General features: G+C 45.9%; 1 protein-coding gene across 1 annotated transcript in view; it reads left to right on the top strand.

Moving 5' to 3' along the window:
- The window catches only part of map3k5 (mitogen-activated protein kinase kinase kinase 5), a gene marked incomplete at its 5' end in the record, with an annotated part of 46809 nt that overhangs the window by 6920 nt on the left and 12869 nt on the right, over positions 1-27020 (top strand). The window contains 17 exons of the mRNA XM_080526079.1: positions 3830-3969; positions 9096-9119; positions 12255-12451; positions 13762-13930; positions 14508-14614; positions 16604-16774; positions 17419-17531; positions 20642-20801; positions 20979-21132; positions 21351-21458; positions 21681-21733; positions 22551-22646; positions 23016-23097; positions 24095-24228; positions 25508-25635; positions 26152-26288; positions 26810-26915. Of these exons, the coding sequence (XP_080382205.1) occupies positions 3830-3969; positions 9096-9119; positions 12255-12451; positions 13762-13930; positions 14508-14614; positions 16604-16774; positions 17419-17531; positions 20642-20801; positions 20979-21132; positions 21351-21458; positions 21681-21733; positions 22551-22646; positions 23016-23097; positions 24095-24228; positions 25508-25635; positions 26152-26288; positions 26810-26915 (2079 nt within the window). The remainder of the gene's footprint in view (positions 1-3829; positions 3970-9095; positions 9120-12254; positions 12452-13761; positions 13931-14507; positions 14615-16603; positions 16775-17418; positions 17532-20641; positions 20802-20978; positions 21133-21350; positions 21459-21680; positions 21734-22550; positions 22647-23015; positions 23098-24094; positions 24229-25507; positions 25636-26151; positions 26289-26809; positions 26916-27020) is intronic.

The following is a 27020-nucleotide window of genomic DNA, read 5'->3' on the forward strand; positions in this document are numbered from 1 at the left end:
GTAATATCATCCAGCCTCTCATTGTGTAGTACTGGGACTTGTCATTTTGAGAGAACTACAATCGAACCGTGCATCATGTAGTGTGTCTCACCGAGCACTGTGCTGTCAGCTCAGAGCTTAGCTGCTTAGCTAAGAGAGGAAAAGAGGGTCCCTCCAACTCAGGACTCTGTATGTTGTCTGTATCAGTCTTCCAAATGATCCATATGTCTAATTCTAGAATCATCATAGGCCAGTAAGCCCTGCCCTACGAAAGCAAGTATTTGCACTGGCTCAGAACTGGCTGTAAACCAGGTTTTGTTTCCTTCCGAGGATTGCACTTTACAAACCTCACCTCATCTCATTATGAGATTCCACCTCCCTTTCTCTGGCCCCTGCACATTAACAAATCTCTCAAATGTAATATTGATCGGGCCTCCCTACCAGTAGACAAATTAGTCCACTGATGGTTTATTCATCAGCTAACCTCTGCTGTCTGAAAGAAGAGACGCTGGCCTTTGACTTCCTCCGAGGTTACTACTGTACAGCAGGGGAGGCTGGTGGAGGTAGAAATCGGAGGACCAAGGGCTCATGTAATGCACGGAACGGAATGAAGAACGATATCGACACACCATTTCTCCTACCATTCCGTGCTTTACAATGAGCCCCCATCCTCCAATGTCTCCCTCCTCCCATTGAGATGAAGTCTCTGTTCCACGAGAGACTTGGTATTTACCTGGAATTCACTGAAGAACTGATGTGGTGTTACAGGTGTTACTGGTTGTACAGAAGGGTTAGGGGTTAGGGTTAGTGTCTTCAGCGATGACTCTCAACCGTTCAAATTGGGAGAATGTCAAGTATTTCAGTTGCCTTCTCGCTGTTTCACTACGTCGTACAGTCATACTGTATTCATACTCATAATATGAGACAGTGACGGTCTCAGTCGATTAAAGGCTGGTGTGATGTGTTGTTGATGATATGGTGCTGGTGGCAGAACCCTACAACCCTACAAGTGCTCTCTTGTTCGGGGTCAACCCTACTGTCAGTGAGGTTAAATGTAAACCTCTCCCTGAGCCCACTTAGGTCAGATAGGGGTGGAGGACTCCGTCTACACTCTTCCAATGGACTAGTGTCCCGTCAGGAATCTGTGGGGACAAGAATGCCCGTTCGCTTCCATGACTGCACTCTCTGCACATGTCATCTCCTCCTTGAGGGTAATGAGAAGTGCCTGACAACCTCCTGGTCCCCGTGGGCTGAATAGAGTCTTTAAGCCCCAGTAGAAGGAGACGCCACTTCCTGATGGCATTTACATGTGCTGCCTGAGTAGGAGGGGCTATCTCTGTCTCTGTCTCCTGGGGACAGGCCCCATGGAAACCAAAAGGGCTTTGTAAAAAAAAAAAAGAAGCAAGCCTGTTCTCTCCGGGTTTGTATCACGCACACTTGCACACACTTAAACATACTTATGCACGGACGCTCACACGTGCTCTTGCACACGCACACGCGCACGGACGCACACGCGCACACACACACACACACACACACACACACACACACACACACACACACACATATACACACACACACACACACACACACACACACTCTCTCTCTCTCTCTCTCACACACTCATACAGACATTACAATAGATGGCCTCTGCCTTTGATGATCCCATTGACTTCGGATGTCTCCCTGCATGTTATTTTCGGCAGCTCTGTGGTCTGTGAGTCTGTGGTCAGCGGAGTGGGGAACATCAAAGAGGGAGCCCGGCCGTCTGGACGGATCAAAGGCCCTCTGTTAAGCTTTCTGTTGCGTGTAATGTTGACACGGAGAGGGAAACTTGGACGCCAGTGGAAAGGTGGTCCTGGGTCTGTTGTTATCTCATTACAAACCCCTGCTGGGGGGGGGGGCAGCCACCATGTTGTCTGTGTTGTTATCAGTCGCTTGTAGGCAGGCAGCGCCCCGGAGGGACAGTGGATTTAGGACCCCACCCTAACTCCCTCCCACCTCCTGTTGTTACGGCCCCAATCGTCATGTCAAAACCAGTCTGCTCCCAAAAGGAAAATGTGTGGCGATGTGATTTCACTATCCTTCGGTCCTAAACAACGGCCTGGCTGTAGCCCAACCCAGGAGCGTGGGTCATAGTTGACATGGGGGGAAAAGTGACTGTGGTTCAACCGTTCCTGTGTGTAGCACACTGTTATAATGTTATATATGTGTATGTATGTATAATAATACATTAGACTTATATAGCGCTTTTCTAGACACTCAAAGACGCTTTACAAACTGAAAAGATTGAGTAGTAAAATAAAAAGAAACAAAAAAAATTATAAAAGAAAGTATAGGGGTCTAATTACTTTTTAGATTACTAATCTAAATCTAAGTGTCTTTGTAGGACAATCTACTCTGTATGCTGCAAGTATATCTAGATTTCGGGCTGAGAAGCGGCGAACAAGCAACGCCAGTGTCCTCTCTCGACTGGCATTTTTGGAAAAGTGAAAAGTCTTACGAGTATGATCAATGTAATGTTAGCTAGCTACCTCTAAATATGGATTTGGCTGGGCATAAATTAATTAATTTGAGGTGGTAAACACAGTTTGGCTATCTTATCTGTCTGGTTAACTTATTGTTAACATGTTATGATGTGAGACCATAGGAACGATTGTCCAGTATCCAACCTGATGTCTCAGGTGTGTCTCTGTCCCTGATGTCTCAGGTGTGTCTCTGTCCCTGATGGTCTCGGGTGTGTCTCTGTCCCTGATGTCTCAGGTGTGTCTTTGTCCCTGCTGTCTCAGGTGTGTCTCTGTCCCTGATGTCTCGGGTGTGTCTCTGTCCCTGATGTCTCGGGTGTGTCTCTGTCCCTGATGTCTCGGGTGTGTCTCTGTCCCTGATGTCTCAGGTGTGTCTCTGTCCCTGATGTCTCGGGTGTGTCTCTGTTCCTGATGTCTCAGGTGTGTCTCTGTCCCTGCTGTCTCGGGTGTGTCTCTGTCCCTGATGTCTCAGGTGTGTCTCTGTTCCTGATGTCTCAGGTGTGTCTCTGTCCCTGCTGTCTCGGGTGTGTCTCTGTTCCTGATGTCTCAGGTGTGTCTCTGTCCCTGATGTCTCGGGTGTGTCTCTGTCCCTGATGTCTCAGGTGTGTCTCTGTCCCTGATGTCTCGGGTGTGTCTCTGTCCCTGATGTCTCAGGTGTGTCTCTGTTCCTGATGTCTCAGGTGTGTCTCTGTCCCTGCTGTCTCGGGTGTGTCTCTGTTCCTGATGTCTCAGGTGTGTCTCTGTCCCTGATGTCTCGGGTGTGTCTCTGTCCCTGATGTCTCAGGTGTGTCTCTGTCCCTGATGTCTCAGGTGTGTCTCTGTCCCTGATGTCTCGGGTGTGTCTCTGTCCCTGATGTCTCGGGTGTGTCTCTGTCCCTGATGTCTCAGGTGTGTCTCTGTCCCTGATGTCTCAGGTGTGTCTCTGTCCCTGATGTCTCGGGTGTGTCTCTTTCCCTGATGTCTCGGGTGTGTCTCTGTCCCTGATGTCTCAGGTGTGTCTCTGTCCCTGATGTCTCAGGTGTGTCTCTGTCCCTGATGTCTCAGGTGTGTCTCTGTCCCTGATGTCTCAGGTGTGTCTCTGTCCCTGATGTCTCAGGTGTGTCTCTGTCCCTGATGTCTCGTGTGTGTCTCTGTCCCTGATGTCTCAGGTGTGTCTCTGTCCCTGATGTCTCAGGTGTGTCTCTGTCCCTGATGTCTCAGGTGTGTCTCTGTCCCTGATGTCTCGTGTGTGTCTCTGTCCCTGATGTCTCGGGTGTGTCTTTGTCCCTGATGTCTCAGGTGTGTCTCTGTCCCTGATGTCTCGGGTGTGTCTCTGTCCCTCTCAGACATCGCTGTGGTGGAGATGACGGATGCGTTCCGCCAGCCCTCCCTGTTCTACCACCTGGGTGTGAGGGAGAGCTTCAGCATGGCCAACAACATCATCCTCTACTGCGACCACAACTCTGACTCGGTACAGTCCCTACAGGTACGCCGTGGTCACACACACACACACACACACACACACACACACACACACACACGCACACACATACACACCATGTTAATGTTTCCACAGTGGTGTATGAGGTTAAATAAGGCACATTTTTTACTTAGAACCCGAGTGTGTTAAGAACATTGAATTGATGTCATTGCTGTTGTGTTGTGGGAACATGTAAACACATTAGTGACTTGATGGGCAGCAGATGCATTAGCACCTCTGATTGAGCCAGTATTGTAAATAGTGTGCTGCAAAGGGTTCAGTGTAAAAATAGCATTTGAATAAGCAGAGGCAATCACAAATAATAAGGTTTATATTGCACCTCCTCTTCTTTTCCTTGAGCCCTTATATGGTCCTGTCTCAGTCGGTAGAGTTTTTTTTTTTTTACACTTTGATTTCGCTGGGATCCTATATCCAAAAGTGTTGCATTGTACTGTTAGTGGCTTTGGATAGAAGTGTCTGCTGCATGGCACACCATGTGTTTAATAATAATAATAATAATAATAATAATAATAATGATAATAGTAATAATAATATCTTAGATTTATACAGCACCTTTCAAGGAACCCAAGGACGCTTGACAAATGTACAGAAAGACAGTCAGACAGACAAGAACAGAAAACACAGAGACAATGCCAAAAACTAAACTAGGGGGCGAAGGCCTTGGTGAACATGTTTGACTAAACATTCCTCCAGTGTAGTGAAAGAGCTGTTAGAGGACGTGGGCAAACGAGTTTAGTGACTCACATCCTGGTACTTGCAGAGGAGCGTTGTATGTGACGCGATCTGGTGGAATGACCAAAGAGGGGGCAAAGTCATTTTTCTGTTTTTTACATATGCTTAAACTACAGATTGTAAGCTTTCAAATGATGTGTCATACATAGACATCGGGGAAAATGTAAGACAACATGAGTATTTGAAACTTGTTAACCCTGAAAACTAAATCCTGAGGAAACGGCTTTCAAAGATTTGGGACTTTTTCACACCTTCACACCGGCAGGTAATGGGCGGTAACAATAGCTGGTCAACCCCACCCCCAACCACTCCCCCTCTAGATTGACAGCTATCAGCTGTCAATACTGGTCACTGGGTCAGACAGCTATAGTTATACAGCTATAACATTATTACCTAGCAAGGTATTACCTAAGCTAATTACCCAGCTTATTATTATTTATGGTTGTTGTAACTGTTATTGTTAGTCTTTTAATGATACAAAAAAGTCTTCAATCAGAATCAGAATTTATTTTACAGTACACAAGAATAAAAATATTTCGCTTTGGTTCTTCAACAAGGTACATAGTCACAATAATAAGTAATAAAGTGATAAGTATAAGTGATGGTAGTCGCACTACAGCAGAACAATGGTGCGACAAGCTGTGCAAAGTACAATCAGTGTGCAAACATTAGTGTTAGTCACTGGGTCAGATAGACTTTTCAAAGAGAAGTTTACAGTACTTAGCTAGATATTGCTAACATTATCACCTATCAATGTTATTACTGTAGCTAATTAGCCAGCTTATTATTATGGAGGCATTAAGAGTAATTTGCTGATGTCTTGTGCTGGAAATAGTGTAGTGCTCAGTAGTCAATGTCCAGCCTTATAGTTCAACATACAACAGACTATACACAGGTAAGCATGCAAGGTCTGTGAATTGACTATCAATAGATAATAAATCATGACACAGTTCAAAATGCTGTATCTATGCCCAACTGTTCTTGTTATTCAACAAAATATTGCCAGAGTGTGTGGTTCAGGTATAACACACACCATGTCCTCAGGTATAACACACACCATGTCCTCAGGTATAACATACACCATGTCCTCAGGTATAACACACACCATGTCCTCAGGTATAACACACACCATGTCCTCAGGTATAACACACACCGGGCCCTATTATGCACTTCTTAACTTGCCGTCTTAAGTCTTAATTAAGACGCACCGCCAGGTTAAGACCTACCGCCACCCTTATTATGCGCTTCATACGCGCTACTGCTATTATGCCGGTGTCGATAGGCGCCCACACATAAGACGTAATACTCCCGTGCATATATTACTCATTGTGGGAGTGTTCATATGTTAATGAAGTGTACTAGGCGCCCCTGCTATTATGCGATCTGACTTTGCTCCTAGCGCTAAGAAGTGGTTTGAAAAGTTCTTAAGTTTAGACTTCATGCACGTTTTGAAACACGAGCGCGCCTCCGCAGTTTGCGCATGCATGTGGACACACATGAACACGCACGTGGCTCCACGGCAAGACGTCAATTATGGTCACAGTATAAATGCTTTATTTCAGAAGGGAGAGGCAGAGAAGCGCGCTGACCTCCTTCTTAGGACTTCCATAATAGCATAGCGCTAATGACTCAACGCAGCCGGTTCTTAAAGGGAATGGCACCTGGCACGCTGATTGGGTTGATTGAGAAGACGCCCAAAACACACCCATGACTAATTTCTTTGCTTAGCGCCGGGTTTTAGGCGCCCACTACCGCACGCATAATAGCAAAGTGGCCTTGACCACGCCTCCACGTCTTACGTTTAGATCTACCGCCTCGTCTTATTGCTTAAGACTTATGAAGTGCATAATAGGGCCCACCATGTCCTCAGGTATAACACACACCATGTCCTCAGGTATAACACACACCATGTCCCTCCTCAGGTATAACACACACCATGTCCTCAGGTATAACACACACCATGTCCTCAGGTATAACACACACCATGTCCTCAGGTATAACACACACCATGTCCCTCCTCAGGTATAACACACACCATGTCCTCAGGTATAACATACACCATGTCCTCAGGTATAACACACACCATGGGTCTGTCTGGTTTCACTGCTGCTGTCACATCTTCGACAGAACAGTCAGTGTCTAATCCATACCCTGTGTGTGTGTGTGTGTGTGTGTATATCTGTGTGTGTGTGTGTGTGTTTATATCTGTGTGTGTGTGTGTGTGTGTGTTTATATCTGTGTGTGTGTGTGTATATATCTGTGGAGAGAGACAGGTACTCTGTGTTTAAAGAGCTGAGTGGAAAGAGAGACAGGTAGAGAGACAGGTAGAGAGACAGGTACTCTGTGTTTAAAGAGCTGAGAGGAGAGAGACAGGTAGAGAGACAGGTATTGTAACACTGTGGAGAGAGACAGGTACTATAACACTGGAGAGAGACAGGTACAATGACCACTCGGCTCTGAGTTGTTGAGCTGCTGTGTCTGGTGGTGTGGAGGGCATCAAAGCTGCAACAAAAATAAGATAGTACATTAAAATATTGCCTACAGTTACTGGCACTCCGTGTTCATAAAATACTACCATACCATGTTCATAAAATAGCAAGCCTAATACATGACGATGATCATTACCTAGTCACTAGGCTAGTATTCAGAGTAGTGTTAGTGGCTAGCGGCTAGCTCGTTCATAACAAACAAAGGAACACATGTTTTTAAACTTTTAACATTTCTGTAATCTATTACACTTGACATGTTACAGTATTCCAGTATTACACACTGAACATGAGTCTTACAACTTTTACAACGTAGACATACTAACCGTACTTTCAACTTAGACAGACATTTCCGAGCTACAATGCTAGAATGCTAACAACAATGGAACCAGCCAGGAACAATGTGCTTTCAGTTAGTTGCTAGTGGGTAATAATAAAGAAATGTCTAAATACACGAACACACTGGTTTCAACTAGTAACTAACTTAACTAACAAATTCGCTATGTACATAAATAGATCTGGCTCATAATAGATCTTACCTTACGAGTCTTAGTGGAGTAAACAAACCAGCGCGCTGCTTCCTGACTCTTCTCAAAGCAGCACTCTACTTCCTGAATCCTCCCCCCTTCGCCAGTCGATCGACCAATGAGAAACAACCTGGATCCAGTTCCTCCCCTCCCACAAGGGAGAATTTCCCGGGAGAAATCCGGTGAAAAATAAGCTTATTTTGTTGACTAAGTACACGTATTTAACTATCGTAAAACTGCTCGAAAAAATAACGAGTGGGTAGTTCAAAACCTTAACTTGTGTCTGGTGACAAAAAAACGAAATCAGATTTTTTTGCTGTAAAAAGTAAAAAAACGCAAATTTGAAGCCTTTGCACTTTGCGCCCGTTTCGCAGTTCGATGACGTCTTATGGGTGAATATTGATGCCGTTTATGACCTTTGACCTTGAGACACAGAGAGAGAGAGAGAGAGAGAGAGAGAGAGAGAGAGAGAGAGAGAGAGAGAGAGAGAGAGAGAGAGAGAGAGAGAGAGAGAGAGAGAGAGAGAGAGAGAGAGAGAGAGAGAGAGAGAGAGAGAGAGAGAGAGAGAGAGAGAGAGAGAGAGAGAGAGAGAGAGAGAGAGTGAGAGACAGAGAGAGAGACAGACAGACAGACAGACAGACAGACAGACAGACAGCCCTGCAGCCTCAGGGGAATCCCCTATCAGTGACCAGACATACTGTACCTACATACACACCTTCAGACTTGCAGACTACGGTTTCCTTTGTACGTATGCAGTTACCAAAATAGGCCTTCTCTCCACACCCAAAGTCAACAGAGCTGAAAAGTGACCTACAATACAAAAGCGATGACATTGATGTAGGCAGGCGGCTCTATTTTAAGAATTCATAGGCTGTGTTCTTCTGAAATAGGCTAATCCCGTTCGCTCACATAAACGCTATCCCTCTAATCTTGATGAACGACACCCTGCTGTTAAACTCCTACCTCTCTGTTGTGGTTCCCCGGGAGGCAGCAGTCTCCCACATCATCCTGTACACACTCCCTTTCAATTCCATACTCTGTAAAAAAAAAAGAATAAAAAAATAAATAAAAGACTGCTTCAGACTTTAAGAGACTCCATTGTGTGCAAGAGCCTTTTTGTCTCTCTCTCTCTCTCTCTCTCTCTCTCTCTCTCTCTCTCTCTCTCTCTCTCTCTTTACTGTGCCTTTTTACTATGGAAAACTCTCTGTTTTTCTACTGGTTTTGTTTACAACTACACAAGTCCTTTGATAGTGTCACCTCAGATGGGTGTTATGAGTCCATGAACCGTGACCAATATCAGTGATTTCCCTCAGCAGCATCTGCAACAGCAGGCTCTTTTTAAAGCATCTCTTTTCTTCTCTTTCAGGAGATTATATGCCAGAAGAACACTGTAAGTATACCGTCTCCTCACCATCTGTTTCTGCCCGCGTCGGCTAACTCACACACACACTCTTCCTTCCTTTGCACTTCTGCCGCGCGAAAGTATGTGCAAAAACAGTTTTCGTTCTTCTTGTTGACATCTCAGTGTCTGCTACCCTCCACTCATGTTGATTGCACATACGATCTTTTCCGTAGATAGGGCTATGACTCCCAGTTTTGTTTTTGCATGTTGCTGCGTGCACAGAAAAGTGAAGTCGTTTTCTCTTCCATGGAGATTTAGTAAAGCGCTGTGAGATGAGGATGAGTTTGTTTTAAAAGTCACCTCTCGTTTTGAACACAGCAGAGGTGTAAGATTTCTCAATCTGCCAGGTGATAGTCAGGTCAGACAGCGAGAGACACCGCTGACACACTGCTATCTGTGTGGCAGACTACTGTTGATGAGCTGCAATATGCACACACACACGCACACACACACACACACACACACACACACACACACACACGCACACACACACAAACACAACAAACAAACAAACTGACACATGCACACACAAACAAGCACACACACACAAACAAACAAACACACAAACAAACACACACACACAGCTGACCAGCTAAAACCAGGAGTCCAGATGGGATGTGTGCTGGGACGCCCTGCTCAAGCTTAGCTGGCCTAAGTGGCTTTGGAGTAATAAGGTTACTGCAGGAAGCAGGTTGATTTCTGTAGGCCTTGTGATGAGGACCGATCAACACTCACGGCGAGAGTGTACTGTAAGACTTCTGCTTTTCCTACCTCCGTCCCTCCGTCCCTGTCTCTCTCTCTCTCTCTCTCTCTCTCTCTCTCTCTCTCTCTCTCTCTCTCTCTCTCTCTCTCTCTCTCTCTCACTACACACACACCACTGACGCTGAGATATCTTACACTCCAGCGCCTCTCTATCAGAGGTCTAATATCCCTGCTTCTAGTTTAGAGTGTAGAGCACGGAACACTTCTAATCAGGACAACTTCCTTGATTGTTTTACGACAGGTGCGGTCATAAAGGAGTTAGGGCTAATGATTAATATCCAGTCATCGTCCCCCCCCCCCCCCACACACACACATTCTCCTCCCTTCCTCTATAAGGGTTAATCCTATACTTCCTGTCTGTGACTTTCAACTCCTTAATTACTGTAACTGCAGACACACACACAGACTGGTTTACAGCAGCCTGTGCTCTTTCCCTCAGGTGCTGTGTTAGGGTATTGTTGTGGGAGTCTGCCATGACCTAATAACTAACCAACCGGCCCTGCTGAGGTTTCCTGGGCAAAGGACAGTCTCAATGGCACCTGACCACTGAAATATGTGCTAGTCTCTGTGACGTGCTGTGATAGGATCTGCCAGAGCAGCATGAATCATACAGTACACAGAGCCTAAAAATAGGGCAGGGTTTTGAAACCTGCGTCTGCGCCTATAACCGTCACAGGTTATTTTTCAAAGGTGTGACCGACCGACTGACTGCTGTCGATGATGTCATGAAAATATGTCACAGAGGAGGAAGCTGTTTGTGCAGAAGGCTCCGATTGCTACATCACTTTGCCCCCCCCCCCACTTCCTTTTTGGTATGAGTCAGTAGCAACCCGAGTGTTGTGGTGCTTAAAGAGGGGAGTGAAACCGAGAGATTTAAATAGTAACAGTCAACACTCAGGATACAGCTGGGCGGTCCTGCAACTGTGCATCAGCCCAAAAACCTTTCCGTCCTGCACATGCATTTGTGTTCAGTATCAAGTATCATTGGATACGCACTTGAAAACAGTTGGACATGACCGATTACAATGTGCACATCAATGAAAGATTTCCTGGTACTCTTTCCAAATGCCGACATGCAAATAAAGCAGGGCAAGAGTAGTAAGATGTAGTTTGAATTGATTTCCATGAGCAACATGAATGGAGTTTTGAAGGGCACCTCTGTCCTGAGGGCCTTGTGAGGACACTAGCTAGCTCAGTTAGATAGTTCCTAATGTCACTTGTCATTAGGCCTACAGATGTGGATCTGTGCCCCAGGCCGTGGGGCTGTTTAGACTAGCTCATTACCAGCCTGGGTACAAACACACCATTGTCTCTGCAGATTAGATTCTTTGGATGATGTCACTGCCTTCAAACGCCTAACACAAGGAAAACCCCAACAGACCCAGCAACAGTGCTCCCCCAACAGAACGCATAGAGAACAGCAGCTGGGGCGGCTGTGGCTCAGGAGGTAGAGCCGGCGTCTAATGATCGCGGTTGGCGGTTCGATCCCCAGCTCCTCCTGTCCATGTGTCGAGGTGTCCTTGGGTGCCATTGGGTGCCATTGGTGTGTGAATGTATGTGTGAATCGGTGTATGAGAGGCCATTGTAAAGCACTTTGGAATAAGGCGCTATATAAGTGCAATACATTTACCATTAGAGCTCTACAGTCAGCATCTAAACTGCTCCCCCTGAGACACCTGCTTCCCCCTATACTGTGTATCCCAAAATGTCTACTTCCCCCTTGTACTGTCCAGTGTCAAAAAAGTGTCTTCTATCACGAGGACTGCCAATGGCCCGTGGCCTGAGCTAGATTACTCTTCCTGCTACGACTGGTGAATTGATGATTTACTCGCTTAGTCTAATGTATCGATTGTAAGTCGCGTTTTTATTATTCAGCGTTTTCTGCCACAAAACCAAAACACAAGAAAACAGAATGTCATCAGCACCATCTGACAGATCACAAACAAATCTAAGCCTCTTTGCACAGGCACAGCCAAATCTGTCTCAACACCACGATCCTACAAGACTACAACAAATACAAACCCCAACAAGTAGAAGCATCTCTCTCAGGCCACGTGGTGGACTGGACTGCACTTATATATTTATCCAAAGCGCTTTACAACGGCCTCTCATTCACCCATTCACACACACATTCACACACCAATGGCGGCAAGCTACCATGCAAGGTGCCGGCCCGCTCATTGGGAGCAATTTGGGGTTCAGTGTCTTGCCCAAGGACACTTCGACATGTGGCCAACCGGGCTCGAACCGCCGATCTGCCAACCGTACGATCATTAGACGGCGGGTCTACCTCCTGTGCCACAGCCGCCCCTGGTGGCCGCCGCTGGTGGTGACGTGGCTCCTCTTCTTGTCTCTTCCCAGACATGCTCAGCCAACTACAGCTTCATCCCGTACATGGTGACGCCCCACAACAAGGTGTACTGCTGTGAGAGCAGCAGCCTGATGAAGGGGCTGACGGAGCTGATGCAGCCCAGCTTCGAGATGCTCCTGGGGCCCATCTGCCTGCCCCTGCTGGACCGCTTCATCCAGCTGCTCAAGGTGCCCCAGCCCAACTCCTGGTGAGTACACGGGGCGGGGGGGGGGGGGGGGGGGAGGGGAGGGCTGCTACGGCTTACTGGCTGGAGTGGTAAGTCAAAATCACCATTTTATTGACACTAAGGTTCTAGTACACTGTGATGTCATGACTCGAGACTGTCATTTTCACTTAGTCTCATAATCCTTTTAAAAAAAAAAAACATTATTATAATAATAATATTCATATTATTTCATACGAAGCGAATGCCATGACTCAATCTGTAACAATATACTATGGAGCAATACTCAGTCATCTCACTCGTGGCTGCAGTGGGACAGGTGTTATCATGTTGATGAATACGGTGTGAAACTGTAACCCAACTGTGTGTTTAAGTGAGCACCTATATGAGGTGGTGGCCACCATTACAGGCTTACAGTGTCGTTGCCAGTTGAGTGTACCGTATACAGTAACAGCTGGGTTGAAGTCATTTTCGATAGCATACTTGTATACTTACGAAACAAGAGTGTATGTGCTATGTGGTGTAGGTCCTGTGGTTTCAAGGGGAAACGTTATGAACGTTTAAATACTGTAAAAAAGGCACAGGCAAAAATGGTTGCATAAAGAAAAATGAACTGCATAGCATTGTGCTGTGTTCTTAGCCAGTCTATTCTGGTTCTTCTTTTGAATTGAACTTCACAAGTGTTCCAACGTAGTAACAGATCGTTCTTGTTATATTAACGTGGTGTAATGACTTTATTTGGTATATCCGTCTGCGAGACTTTGGCTTGCATAGTGAATCACAGTTTTTATAATGTCTGCATTGCTTAGTTATAGCCTAATGTTTTTGAATCCTCTGACAATATTCTGCATCACAGCCTCTCTTCTTCCAGGACAAGTGAATCATTCTTTAGAGGTTGAGAGAAAGTGAACTTTGTATTAATGTGGCTCGTCTCCTGGAACAACAGTGCAGTGAAAGATCCAGATATGATGTTCTGTCCATGTCTATGCTGAAACCCAATAAAAACTCAAGTGCTAAAAAAAAAGAAAGATACATTGAAGGGGGTAGCCAGCGAACAGGCGCATCAATTCCACATAAATAGATGAGATAAAAAGATATACTGTGATGTGGTACAAAGGTTCATAAAAGGTTTGCCATTGAAGATTAGATAGGCCTAGATGAGATAGGCCTAGATTAGATAGGCTTGGTCTCATTGCTCAGACCACCATTCTCTACGTCTATATCCCCAGAGAGTCAAACCAGGAAACCACCATTGTTTATTCAGAAGAACTAAAGATTAGATTAGTTTTTTAACCAACCAGGTCCTGATGAGTTACTGTTTCCCACTCCTACAGCCAATACTTCAGAGAGACCATTCTCAACGAGATCCGGAAAGCGCGGGAATTATACACCGGGATGGAGCTGGCTACCGAACTGGGGCGGATTCAACAACGGTTGGACAACGTGGAGTGCCTTTCAGCGGACATCGTCATCAATCTCCTCCTGTCCTACCGGGACATTCAGGTATGGTTTTACTACTCGTCAGATGCTACCCCCAACATCCTGTAGTTTGCTTCAGTTCAACGCCTCAGTAGTATGAATGTTTCAAGGCCTCTCAGTGGAAGTGGCGCCTCCTCTCAGAAGGACACCGCCCCCCCCCCTCCAAACTGCCTGTGGAAGGCTGTTGGCTAAGCCTTTGTTAGTCTCTGCTCATCTTAAGGCTACGGCCGTGAGGGCTTAATCCTGTTCTCCCAGCATCTCCATGAACTCGCTCCCCCCTTCCCTTCTCAGTCCTCCCTCTGGCCATGCTGTAGGCTATAGTCCTCAGCTACCACACTGGGCATGAATAAATGATGATGACAACAAGCGTTGTGGAGATCTGGCTGAATAATTCAAGATGTTTTGGATGAATACTGTAGGCTATATGCCGGACAAAAGATTTGTATGGGGGGGCGGCGGCGGCATTCCGTTATTGAGGTACTTAAGTATGCATAAGCACATTAATGTTAACGTAAGTATTGATACGTGGATGAGTGCATGGGTCGACCTTCAGTTTAAGGTGAATCCCGTGACGTGTTTCTCTGTGTTTATGTGAACGTAGGATTATGAATCTGTGGTGAAGCTGGTGGAGACGCTGGAGAAGCTTCCGACCTTTGACCCCGTGGCCCATCCGCATGTGAAGTTCCATTACGCCTTTGCACTGAACCGGTAAGATTCCTGGCATGATTCCACCACACCTGGCTTGTCTATAACGCATGCACGCACACACACACACACACACACACACACACACACACACACACATGCACCATGCATGTGCTGAACATACACATGTTGTGTGTGTGTGTGTGTCTGTGTGTCTGTGTGTGTGTGTGTGTGTGTGTGTTCTGATCAGCAGCTACACGTATGTTCAATACAGGAGATTTTTCATTCCCTGTGTTTCTATGCTGGTTGTAAACGTCCAGTGGCTCTCATGGCCAGACGGACTCCAACTGTTATAAAGCAACGCTCCTCTTTTCATTTCGGAGCATTCGGAAAATACTGTGCCTGGTTGGCAGACTGTTCCTGCATTCTACAACTCTATACGAGACCTTTTATTGCCTTCACACACTCATAAGAGACATATAAAGAAACGTGTTGCACATGCCTTACATAATTGCATAATTGTTGCAACACTGACTGGAGAGGATCTCTCTCTGTAAACAACCAACCGTTGTTTACAATGCCTCAAGTCTTCACTGGAGGCTGGACTTGAGGTGGGAAATGAATGATTGGAGTAAAAACCTTCCCCTTTTTTCGTTTTTCTTTCTTTCTGAAATGTCCAAAAACAATGAGGTTTGAGTAACTGGGTTAAGCTGGCTGCAAAAACAGCAGCAGCAGGGAAGCTTAAAGCCTAGCCTGCTGTACACACTCACCCTCCATGTTGCATGAGAGTGCAGAGTGGGCTGATTCACTGCCTAGCCCCCTTCTGGTTGCCTTCAGCATTCTGGTGTGAAGAGAGGGAGAGAGAAAGAAAGAGAGGGAGAGAGAGAGGGAGGGAGAGAGAGAGAGGCAGGGAGAGAGGCAGGGAGAGAGAGAGAGAGAGAGAGAGAGAGAGAAAGTCGTGCTCCATTCCATTCCCTCTGGACAAGCTCCATGGAAATAGTTGCCAGTCCCCCCGCTTTATTTAAACATGGATCTCTCTATGCTCGGATGAGGAGGACCCATATTAAAGCTGTCGGCCCATGCCAGCCAAATGTTTCCAACCACTAGACATCGGGGTGCCCAGGGCTGCCTTGGGAAAGAGTGTTAGAATAGGACCCGAGAGTGTTGTAGAATCCCCGAGCCTTGCACTTGGTTAAAACAGACAAATTGTTTCGTGGGTGACACATGACATGGTCATGTGACAAATCGCTGTTGGAAGACAAAGGGAAGCTTGGTCATTTGCGGCCGCACTATTTTACGATCCTCACACACAATCTGACACAGTAGAGTTGGCTGGACCCGTGGCTAGGCAGGCAGTTGAACTCAGTGCCGCGCCGTAACTTAATCTAGAGACTTTTATTGGTTCCTCTCTGGCAACTCACTGTCCTGTGTGGTGTGTTCCGTGTTCTGCTCCCAGAGCAGAGGCCTTGACTGTCTCATGTTTATTCATGCGCTCTTGAGCCTCCACAAAGAGAGACACCTTCTGACCAAATCCCAGTGTGCTATCCCTCCCTCCCTTCCTCCCTCCCTCTCTCTCTCTCCCTCCCTCCTTCCCTTCCTCCCTCCCTCCCTCCCTCACACCATCCACAGATGAGTCATATATCTCCTGCTGCTCCCAGTAGTCCTCTCTTCATAAAGTAACAGAAGACACAACATGAACGCTGATAGAAATGGATTCATCCCTAAGGCAATTAGTTAAAGATTAGACATTGTTGATCTACTTATCCCATGGTGCAGAAGACTGTCACTGACTGTCGTGTGTTTTTTCCACGTGTGCGTGTGTGCCTGTGTGTGTGTGTGTGCCTGTGTGTGTCTGTGTGTGTATGTTCTACCGTACTTGCCATACTGTACCGATCACTATCATTGTCATGTTTGTTATATCATGTTCTTATAACACTATTTGCACTTCTGGTTAGATGCTAAACTGCATTTTGTTGACTGGTACTTGTACTCTGCAATGACCATAAAGTTGAATCTAATCTAATCTAATCTAATCTAATCTGATGTTCTCAGGAGGAACCTCCCGGGGGACCGGCAGAAGGCTCTGGACATCATGATGCCCCTGGTGGAGGCCAAGGAGCAGGTGGCCTCCGACATCTACTGCCTGGTGGGACGCATCTACAAGGACATGTTCCTAGAGTCCCACTTCACCGACACAGAGAGCAGGGACAGTGGCACGCACTGGTGAGAGTCCTTACCCATCCCCATCTCCCTCTCTCTCTCTCTCTCTCTCTCTCTCTCTCTCTCCTTCTGTCTCTCTCCTCTCACTCCTCTCAACACCCAGAGAAGTCCCCTCTCTCTCAACCACAATCAGAGTCCGCTGATCAAAGTGGCCTCTGGGTAGAGACGGGAAGCCGATTCATAACAGCAAGGTTATAATACCCAGCATAATTGCTTTCTTCCTGAAATGGTTCTATGGTGTCATATCTTCTAGATAAAATTTGCCATCTCGTTTGAATAGCTTCCCGTCAGGCTCCCCTCGTTTTGAATAGCGCCCGTCTGTTTCAGACGATATCTTAGGGGGGTTGCTAATATAATCCACACACCCCCCCTCCGTGGGATAGATTGCTCATTAAGCCAAGGCTGTGCAATAAGATGTTATGTGTGCCTTGCTCCGTACCACTGTAATTGTTTTTGCCGCTGTGACAGACAGCTAGGGAGGAAGGGACAGGGCTAGGAAGGCTAGGAAGCTCTCACCCAGGTCTATCGCAGACAGTCCATAAAGTGCGGTCCGTTCACATTGTCCACAAACAGTTACACAAGGTATTAAATGAAACATACTCTCTGATTGTTGTGATTGGAAGCCGATTTTTTCTCTCTCCTGTCAGGTTTAGGAAGGGGTTCGAGTCGGAGCCGACGCTACACTCTGGGATCAACTACGCCGTTCTCCTCCTGGCGGCAGGGCACCAGTTTGAGGCCTCCTTTGAGCTCCGCAAAGTTGGTGTGTATACATTATTTTTTTCTTCTTTTTTTTTTAGGTTATGAGTGGGAGGGGCAGTCCCACTCAGATTTTTCCATTTTATTGACTAGAGATAGTGAAGATAGACAGGAAAGTAAGGAGAAGAGGATTCAAACCCATGCCGACATGGGCATAATGTGCACACTGCAGGCAAATGGTAAATAGACTGACTTATATAGCGCCTTATTCCAAAGAGCTTTACAATGGCCTCTCATTCACCCATTCACACACACATTCACACACCAATGGCGGCAAGCTACCATGCAAGGTGCTGGCCCGCTCATTGGGAGCAACATGTGGCCTTGGTGACCCCCCATACAGATGCTTGTTGGTAATATGCTCGCTCTTATCGATGTTAAGTACTGCACGCAGCATTCTGGTGTAGCACCCATCTAGGGACTTCTGCAGGGAAGAAGAAGAAGAAGAAGAAGAAGAAGAAGAAGAAGAAGAAGAAGAAGAAGAAGAAGAAGAAGAAGAAGAAGAAGAAGAAGAAGAAGAAGAAGAAGAAGAAGAAGAAGAAGAAGAAGAAGAAGAAGAAGAAGAAGAAGAAGAAGAAGAAGAAGAAGAAGAAGAAGAAGAAGAAGAAGAAGAAGAAGAAGAAGAAGAAGAAGAAGAAGAAGAAGAAGAAGAAGAAGAAGAAGAAGAAGAAGAAGAAGAAGAAGAAGAAGAAGAAGAAGAAGAAGAAGAAGAAGAAGAAGAAGAAGAAGAAGAAGAAGAAGAAGAAGAAGAAGAAGAAGAAGAAGAAGAAGAAGAAGAAGAAGAAGAAGAAGAAGAAGAAGAAGAAGAAGAAGAAGAAGAAGAAGAAGAAGAAGAAGAAGAAGAAGAAGAAGAAGAAGAAGAAGAAGAAGAAGAAGAAGAAGAAGAAGAAGAAGAAGAAGAAGAAGAAGAAGAAGAAGAAGAAGAAGAAGAAGAAGAAGAAGAAGAAGAAGAAGAAGAAGAAGAAGAAGAAGAAGAAGAAGAAGAAGAAGAAAGTTAAAAGCACATATCAAAACATTATAAAATCAACAAAGCAAAGTGAGATATAACAACAAACAAAATACAGCAGATCAAACCAAATAAGCCATTGTGAAAAGGTGTGTTTTAAGACTGGATTTGAAAGTGGAGAGAGTAAGAGGTAGGAGGAGTAGTAAGAGGTGGCGTAACGGGTTGAGCGTCGACCATGTAACCGCAGGGTTCCTGTCAAAATCTCTACTGTATCTGTCAATAAAAAATAAATAAAATATGAGTGGATATATTACGAATGATAGGTGGCAGAGAGTTCCAGAGGCAGGGAGCAGAACGGCTAAAGGCTCTAGGTCCCATAGTAGTCAGGCGGGCAGAAGGTATGACAAGTTGGTTGGCAGAGGAGGATCTGAATGTGAGTAAGAAGGAGTTCAGAGAGGTATGAAGGTGCTAGGTTATGGAGAGCCTTAAAGGTGAGAAGGAGTTTTATTAAATGGGGAGCCAATGTAGTTGTTGGTGAACTGGAGTGATATGGTCAATGGAGGGAGTTCTGGTAATGATACGTGCAGCTGAGTTCTGGACCAGCCGTTTAGGAGAACTGACTCTACTGTTGCATAGAAGAAGCCGAGTTTGATTTGTCGTGGGAGGTTGGAGTGCCACACACTGGCCATGCCATTCAGGGTCCTCCATGCAAGCGCCTTCCTCACTTTAAAGTCTTGCTCGGACGAGTTAACCCATGAGCCCACGTATTTTAAGTCTTTGACTTCCTTCAGAGCAATACCTCCTGATGTTATTAGAGGTGGGTGGTCCAGGAGGATGTTATAGGTGATTACCTCGGTTTTCTTTTTTTTTGTGATCAAGATTTTTTATTGCTTTTAACAACACATAACAATGACAATACAGAACAAGAAAGGAAAGGAGGGAGAAAAGAAAGGAAACAAAAAAGAAAAGGGGTAGTGTAGCAGACAAGTCATAGCCAAATAGTAGAATTACCTCGGTTTTCTTGGCCTTAAGCCGAAGGCCAACCTTGGCACACTCTGTCTCCACTCTGCACAGGAGCTCCTGTGCTTGCTCTAAGTGGTCAGAGAGCAGGCTGATGTCATCCGCGTAGTCCAAGTCCGTTAGGACTACAGCGGGGTGATGTCTTGACCTCCCTAGGTGTTATAGTGAGGCCGAGTTCTTGCTCTTTTTGTGGCCTTGTTATCTACGCTTTTGCCTTGAGCTAACTTGGCCATGTGCATTTATCATCCCTTCTGTGGCTGAATCACTCATCTTCATTCTCTCAGAACAGTTATCCTCCTCGTGGAGACTGTGAGATCAATATGTGTTCAGGTGACACATACACACTGTAGTGCTCATTTACGAGAGGGAACAAAGGCTGATTGTGAGTCACATCCATAAAGGAAGTCTGGGTGAGAAAAGCGAGGTAGCAAGCTGATAGGCTGTGAGGGGGTTAATATGAAAAGAAAGACAGATTACGCAAACTATTAGGTTTTCCTTTTTTCTCTATGTAAGTGAGCTTTTCTGTTCCCAATCCTTTCTGTTTGCCCTGAAATCTGAGGCTCAGGGCAGCTCAGGAATGTGAGAAATAGGCCAGGCTGGGAATCAGCCGTAAACCCCCCCCTAGCCCCTTAGCTCTGCCCCGCCCGAGGCGCCACAGGACATGTCGTGGCAGCTTCCCTCAACATGGCCAAAAACAGTCGCGCTGCCTTTATCACTCTGCTTTCATCTGCTTCACACCGTTTAGTGTCAGAATGACAAGCAACGGCGTTGCATGTTTAAACGTATCCAGATTCATTACGTCAGTGTTGAAATCTTCCAAGGAAATGGGTGAAAAGGTGAAATGCCTCAATTACTCTTAACTGTGACTCGTACCACACCACTCCATCCTATTGGAAAGAAGTTTATGTTGACAATGTGTATATGTTACGGTACATGTGGGAAAAACGGTTTATGTCGGCATTTCCGGGTACATGGCAGCATAAAAGGTCTACTTGGTACATGCTGGCATGTCTAACCCTAACCCTAACCCTAGGAACTAACCCTAACCATAGTTTTCCCACATGTACCGTAACATATACTGTATATTAAAAAAAACTAAAACAAGATGGGACATACTATGGAATTCAATAGACTTGTTTGGTCCTCAGGAGTGAAGCTGAGTAGCCTGTTGGGGAAGAAGGGCAGTCTGGACAAGCTGCAGAGCTACTGGGACGTGGGCTTCTTCCTGGGCGCCAGCATCCTGGCATGTGACAACATGAGGGTCATCAACGCCTCAGAGAAGCTCTTCAAACTCAAGGCCCCCGTCTGGTGAGCTGAGGCCCAGACCTGTGCCCTTCTCCGTTATAAAAAATAAATAAATCAACAATAGTATTTTTAGTAGTATTTAAACAACACTTTTTTTTAAACCTATTCTTCTCAGTTGAGACCTGTTTGTTAGTAGGCATGTTTGCTTTAAAGCAGACTTCTTTATGTACTGCACCCCAGGTATCTCCGCTCACTGGTGGAGACCATCCTAATTTACAAGCACTTCAAAAAGCCCTCTGTGGAGCAGCCGGCCCCGAAACAGGAACTGGTCGACTTCTGGATGGACTTCCTGGTGGAGGCCACCAAGAAGGACGTCTCCTCTGTCCGCTTCCCGGTATGTGTCCCAGACACTAAACTCTCCCCGTTCTCTGCCTCTCTCCTTTCCTTCCTGACATTCTTCAGTGTTTAGGCTTGCCCTTGGGCATTAGACATACGCATGCTGTACATAAACCATAACAATGGTCTTAACCACATGCCCACATTCTCCAAGTAGTTTATTTCCTTGTTTTTTTCGGTGGAATGTTTTGATGGACATTGTCATTTCCCGCCCAGGTGTTGATATTGGAGCCCACGAAAGTGTATCAGCCGTCGTATTTGTCCATAAACAACGACGTAGAGGAGAACACGGTTTCCATCTGGCACGTGGACCCTGATGACAAGGTACAGCAGATTACTCAATACAGGAAGAACATTTGGCTTGTATGCCTATTCACTGTGTGTATTTTCTCAAATTTACTAAAACTGTCTCTCTGTCTGTCTGACGAGTTTGTCTTATCTGTCCGTCTGCACTGACGAGCTCTGTTAAGTCATCAATGTTGGTCTTGAGGTGTCAGTTCTGGTCATATGATATGATTATGTCTTCTGCTCTGACCTGTCAATCAGCACAAGGGGATCCATGAGTGGAACTTCAGCGCCACCTCGGTGCGAGGTGTCAGGTCAGTGATGTCACACTTAACATGATCGACTACACACAGGCAATAGTCACTACACACTCTTTTTCGAAACCCTGTTAAAGCAGAACAAATGATGATGCGTTATTGCCTGGTACAAGGCTTTATTACAGCACATACACATTTACACACACACACCCCTCCCCACCCACCACCCCACCCGCCCCAGAGGAATTCAGCGGCAGACTGATCTCACACCAGAGGGCCTCTCTGAGATGTTGCTAGGGAACGTGTCTTTCTCTGAGCCCACTCATCCTCCAGTGGGTAGGAGACAACGTCAGCTCCAGCAGGCCCAGCAGCAGCAGCAGCAGCAGCAACAACATGCCATCGTGGGCTGAACACAGGCCCTCTTTCTCAGCTCGGCTCTGGCCTTGATTTTGTGTGTTTGTGTGTGTGTGTGTGTGTGTGTGTGTGTGTCTGTGTGTGTGTCTGTGTGTGTCTGTGTCTGTGTCTGTGTCTGTGTCTGTGTGTGTGTGTGTGTGTGTGTGTGTGTGTGTGTGTGTGTGTGTGTGTGTGTGTGTGTGTGTGTGATAAAGCCTTGTACCAGGCAATGACACATCATCATTTGTTCTGGTTTTGGGTTTTGAAAAAGAGCCTGTAGTGACTATTGCCTATGTGCGTGCGTGTGTAGGGGAATGGTTGCTAGGGTTCTGCTCATTCTTTCAGAGTTAAGTGACTGTATTCAGTTGTAGACACCGATGCAACAGTGTCATTGTCCTTCAGAATTCCGTCGGACGCCGACTGCCTTCCCCCTCTCTAACGGTTGTCTCCTCCTCCTCCTCCTCCTCCTCCTCCTCCTCAGTATCTCCAAGTTTGACGAGCGCAGTGCCTTCCTCTATGTGTTGCACAACTCAGAGGACTTCCAGATCTACTTCTGCACGGAGATGCACTGCAAGAGGTCTGTCTGTCACCATGTCTCCGTCTCTCCGTCCGTCTGACTTGTTTGCAGGCAACGTTCCATGTTTTCGTGGGAGCTCCTTCAGAGCTAGCTGCTGTCACAGAGAGACTGTTGAGACTTGTGACTTTCACGTCCCAAAGTGCAGCCGGTTCTATTTGTGTGTGTGTGTGTGTGTGTGTGTGTGTGTGTGTGTGTGTGTGTGTGTGTGGGTGTGTGTGGGTGTGTGTGGGCTGTGTGTGTGTGGGCTGTGGCGTAAGTGTGGTGAAGGTTATCTGTGTGTGTGTGTGTGTGTGTTGGAGGGTGAGGTGTTGTACTGTATGTAAACATGCGTATAGCATAGTGCTAATGCAGCTCTGCTTGACCCTGCAGGTTCTGCGATCTGGTCAACAGCATTGCCGAGGAGGCCTGGAGAGGTCCGGAGGAGGGGGAATGTGACACTGATGCCTTAGAGGTGAGGGAGGAGAGAGACAAAGGGATCCTCTTCGAGCTCTACTCACTTTACTCTTTTACAATGATCTCTCCAATAACATTTACCTGATGACGTGTGAAATATTCTATATATATATATATTTTTTTTTAATGTCTTTACATGGGTTTCGGCTCCCAAAAGGGTACTGTTTACTGCAAGGTAACACATTTGATATAGTCACGTGTGAATGTGCTTGTCCTAAAGTGCGTGAGAAGAGACATTTTGTGATTGTCTGATTTTGAAATGGGAAAAAGCACCTGCTCCTGTATCAGTAGCCTGTGAATTATTACTGTAAACAATGACACACCCTCTCCCTGTCGAGCACAGATCACATATCCAACAGGTTTCTGAAACGGTTTCTGTTTGATCTACGCCGCACCTTATAAAGCTCACCTTGTAAAGCTCACCTTGTCCTCTGTTCTCTTTCAGTCGACTCGGTTCAAGCCCTCGCTTATAGGACTCTCACCTATTCGCTGAAGAACCTTATACATTCACACCTGGTACACGCAGGTGACACTTGCAGGCAGATAGCCCTGCCTAACGCCCATTCTGTAAATAAGACCTAGGGCCAAGCATGCCTATTTTATCAAGCGCCACTGGGCGTGATTGGAAAGGCGTGTTCAGAGAATAGGTACACAGATTTGAGTGTAGAATTAATAGATTACTCACCGAATCCATTGCATTGCAATATTCTGGCTTGACTAGCGAGTGTTTCATTGATTTTCAACAACGTTGACATTTATTTACATTTTTCCGAATAAAAGTCTGAACAATTTGATTGGTTGTCGACTTGTTTACGGTTTCACCAGCTGCCGTTACATTTTAACCTCTAGTTTGTAGTAGCCAGCTCCAGTTCTCCCACTGCAGCTGAACTGTCTTGGGTTGAACCTACTTATATACCCGTTGTATCTTAACCATAAGCGTATCTTAACTTTTATCTTTTCATTGCAACCCTTTCTTCCTTCGGTTGGCGCTGCAGTACGACTATGAGTATGATGAGCACGGGGATAGGGTGGTTCTGGGAAAAGGCACCTTCGGAGTGGTGTACGCAGGGCGGGACCTTAGCAACCAGGTGCGGCTGGCCATCAAGGAGATACCCGAGAGAGATAGCAGGTGAGTGAGAAGAAAAAAAAAGAACATTTTCCTGGCCTTTTACATTGTGTCCGCTCGAAAAAGACCAAAGGACAAATCCTAACCTCCTACAAGTTCCCCCATCAGTAGAACAAAAGCAATACAGAGACAAACACAACACTGTGTTTGGCATTTATAGCTCATAAATAACACATACATAACACATTTCTGGTTGTCCTTTTCCCCCCTCACACATCCAGGTTGAACAACGGATCTCTGTGTTGTTATGCAAATGCCTCTTGTGAGTGTTATCTCAGAGCCCTAATTAACAAAGTAGGTTTCCGGAGAGTGAGAATTTGATTGGCAGATGAAAGGTATAAGAGGTGCCCTCCGCTGAGCTGTCCACTGTGCAGCTCTGTGGCTCGTCCTTTCCATCGCTCTGGAAAGGGTTGTGCTGCTGCGTCTACCTGATGGAGTTACTGGGCAATGAAGAGAAGTGGGGGGGGGGAAGGGTCGCTTAGCAACTACCAGAATACCACATTGCCTTGTGCCTCCACCATCATCTCTGCTTGGAATACTTGTCAGCTCATTGTTCCACCTACTCGCCTCTAATTATGGGACTCCTTCAGAGTCGAGATGATTCCACTGTCATGCATTGTTCCACTAATCACATCACAAGTCATTAGGGGCCTCTCGTGTGCTCAGTTAATGTGTCGAGATGTATGATGAATAACTTAGGGGCGACTGAAGCTTGCTCACAGAAAAACACTAAAAGTCTGATTCACAAGAATAGCCATTAGCCAGTGAAGCCTGCAATTTAGGGAGACAAAAGCTATTATTTAGTCTGTTATATGTGGAGTGGTGTACATGATGGGTTTTTGTTGTTGTTGTTGTTGTTGTTAGACTTGAGCTACATCTTATTCGTAGCCATCTGGTGTCCTTGTCCTTGTCCTCTCTTGTGTATCACCATGTCTGCGTAACTGTCACCTCCATGGTCACATCTCCCAGACTCTGAGACATCTGAGCCACGCCAAGGCTTTGAGTCTTATGGAGCAGCACACCCTGTTCATTCTGTGTGCTTAGGTAACAGAGGAAAGAAAAATGTTTTCTTTGAGAAAGAAAACCTGGGAGACCCAAAACCACCTGGCGCAGAACTGTGACACAAGAGCTGGAACAGATGAACCTGTGACGGGGACAGGCGCAGCATGCGGCCAAGGACGAATACAATGGAGAGAGCTCATTGAAGCCATACGTCTCATAGGGAATGAATAGGAGTATGTGAGTGCTTAGGTAACAGCGGATGTCCCCTCTCCCGCCGCAGGTACTCCCAGCCCCTCCACGAGGAGATTGCTCTTCACAAACACCTGAAGCACAAGAACATTGTGCAGTACCTGGGCTCCATCAGCGAGAATGGATTCATCAAGATCTTCATGGAACAAGTTCCTGGAGGTAAGAGAACCATGGTTGCCTGTTGTTAAATGTAAAAACTTACCACCCAGTCAATGCCCAACCAACAAATCCTGTGGCTCAAACCCAAAAAACATGTTTTTAGATATTGAAAGTGTCTATTTTGTCTGTACAGAACAACATGCTGGTTAGGAAGACAATATGCTGATATGCTAAGTAAAGTGTGTCGACACGCCCCCTTCACCACTCCCATCAGGCCGCCGCTTCAGAGCACCTCTGGCCAAAAAGAGAACTTAGAAGAACTCTTTCATTCCCACTGCAATATCCAACAACCCTACCGTCCCTACTTTTGAATGCAGCTTTGCACACCTGTTTATGTATGGCACAGTTTGTGTTTTAATGTCATTTTCTGTGAGTCTTTCATGGGTGTATATGTTTATGTTGTTTGTGAACCCAGAACCTAAGACAATTGTCTATCTATCATTATGTGATAGACAATAACGTTTTTTTGAATCTTGAATCTTGATATTTGTCGTCCTTTGTCCTGCGGGTCTCCAGGAAGCCTCTCTGCACTCCTGAGGTCTAAATGGGGCCCTCTGAAGAACAACGAGCAGACCATCGGCTTCTACACCAGACAGATCCTGGAAGGACTGAAATACCTCCATGACAACCAGATCGCACACAGGGACATCAAGGTGAAACCATTACCTCTACATCAGCTCTTTGGTTGCCATTGGACTGTCATACATGTATGGCATAGTACTAAACTATGTATAGTATGTACCTGGCCAACAGAGAGGCCAACTGAACGTGGTACTGTGTTAGGATGTTTATGGTTAGACGGGTACAAACTGTTTAGCCGTAGATTGATGGCTTCCTCTTATTATACAAGAGGGTTCCGCTGACAGCCTTCAGTCATAATAAAACACACTGACAACTGATTGGGAGTCATTTAGGTCAGCAAACTGTTCCTCATACACCCATGACAGGGCACTAAATTCTGCCCCATTTAACAATAGTGTTACATAAATGACATCAGCAGCCAGTCGTGTAAATGTTAATCATCTTGTTTTGGTTTGGAAGCCTCTCACGGAGGGGGATGTAAACCCGCTGTGAACACCTGTTGCCGATCGCTGTCTAGGAAATAACTTTGATTACCATATGTGTCATTCCCTGTTCTCATGGTCTCCTTTTTTCTTTTCTTTTGTACCGACAGGGTGATAATGTCCTAATTAACACATACAGCGGAGTCCTGAAGATATCGGATTTTGGCACATCCAAAAGGCTGGCTGGGATCAATCCCTGCACTGAGACTTTCACTGGTATGTGACTGTCTGACTTGGTTTATGATCGTCAAGCTCTCTGCGTTGTAAAAAAAACCTTGAAAGAGCAAGGTGTTTCAAAATGGGCTTCAACCACCCAGTGAT

The sequence above is a fragment of the Nansenia antarctica genome, assembly GCF_963989245.1.
Source record: "Nansenia antarctica genome assembly, chromosome: 3".
NCBI lineage: Eukaryota > Metazoa > Chordata > Actinopteri > Argentiniformes > Microstomatidae > Nansenia > Nansenia antarctica.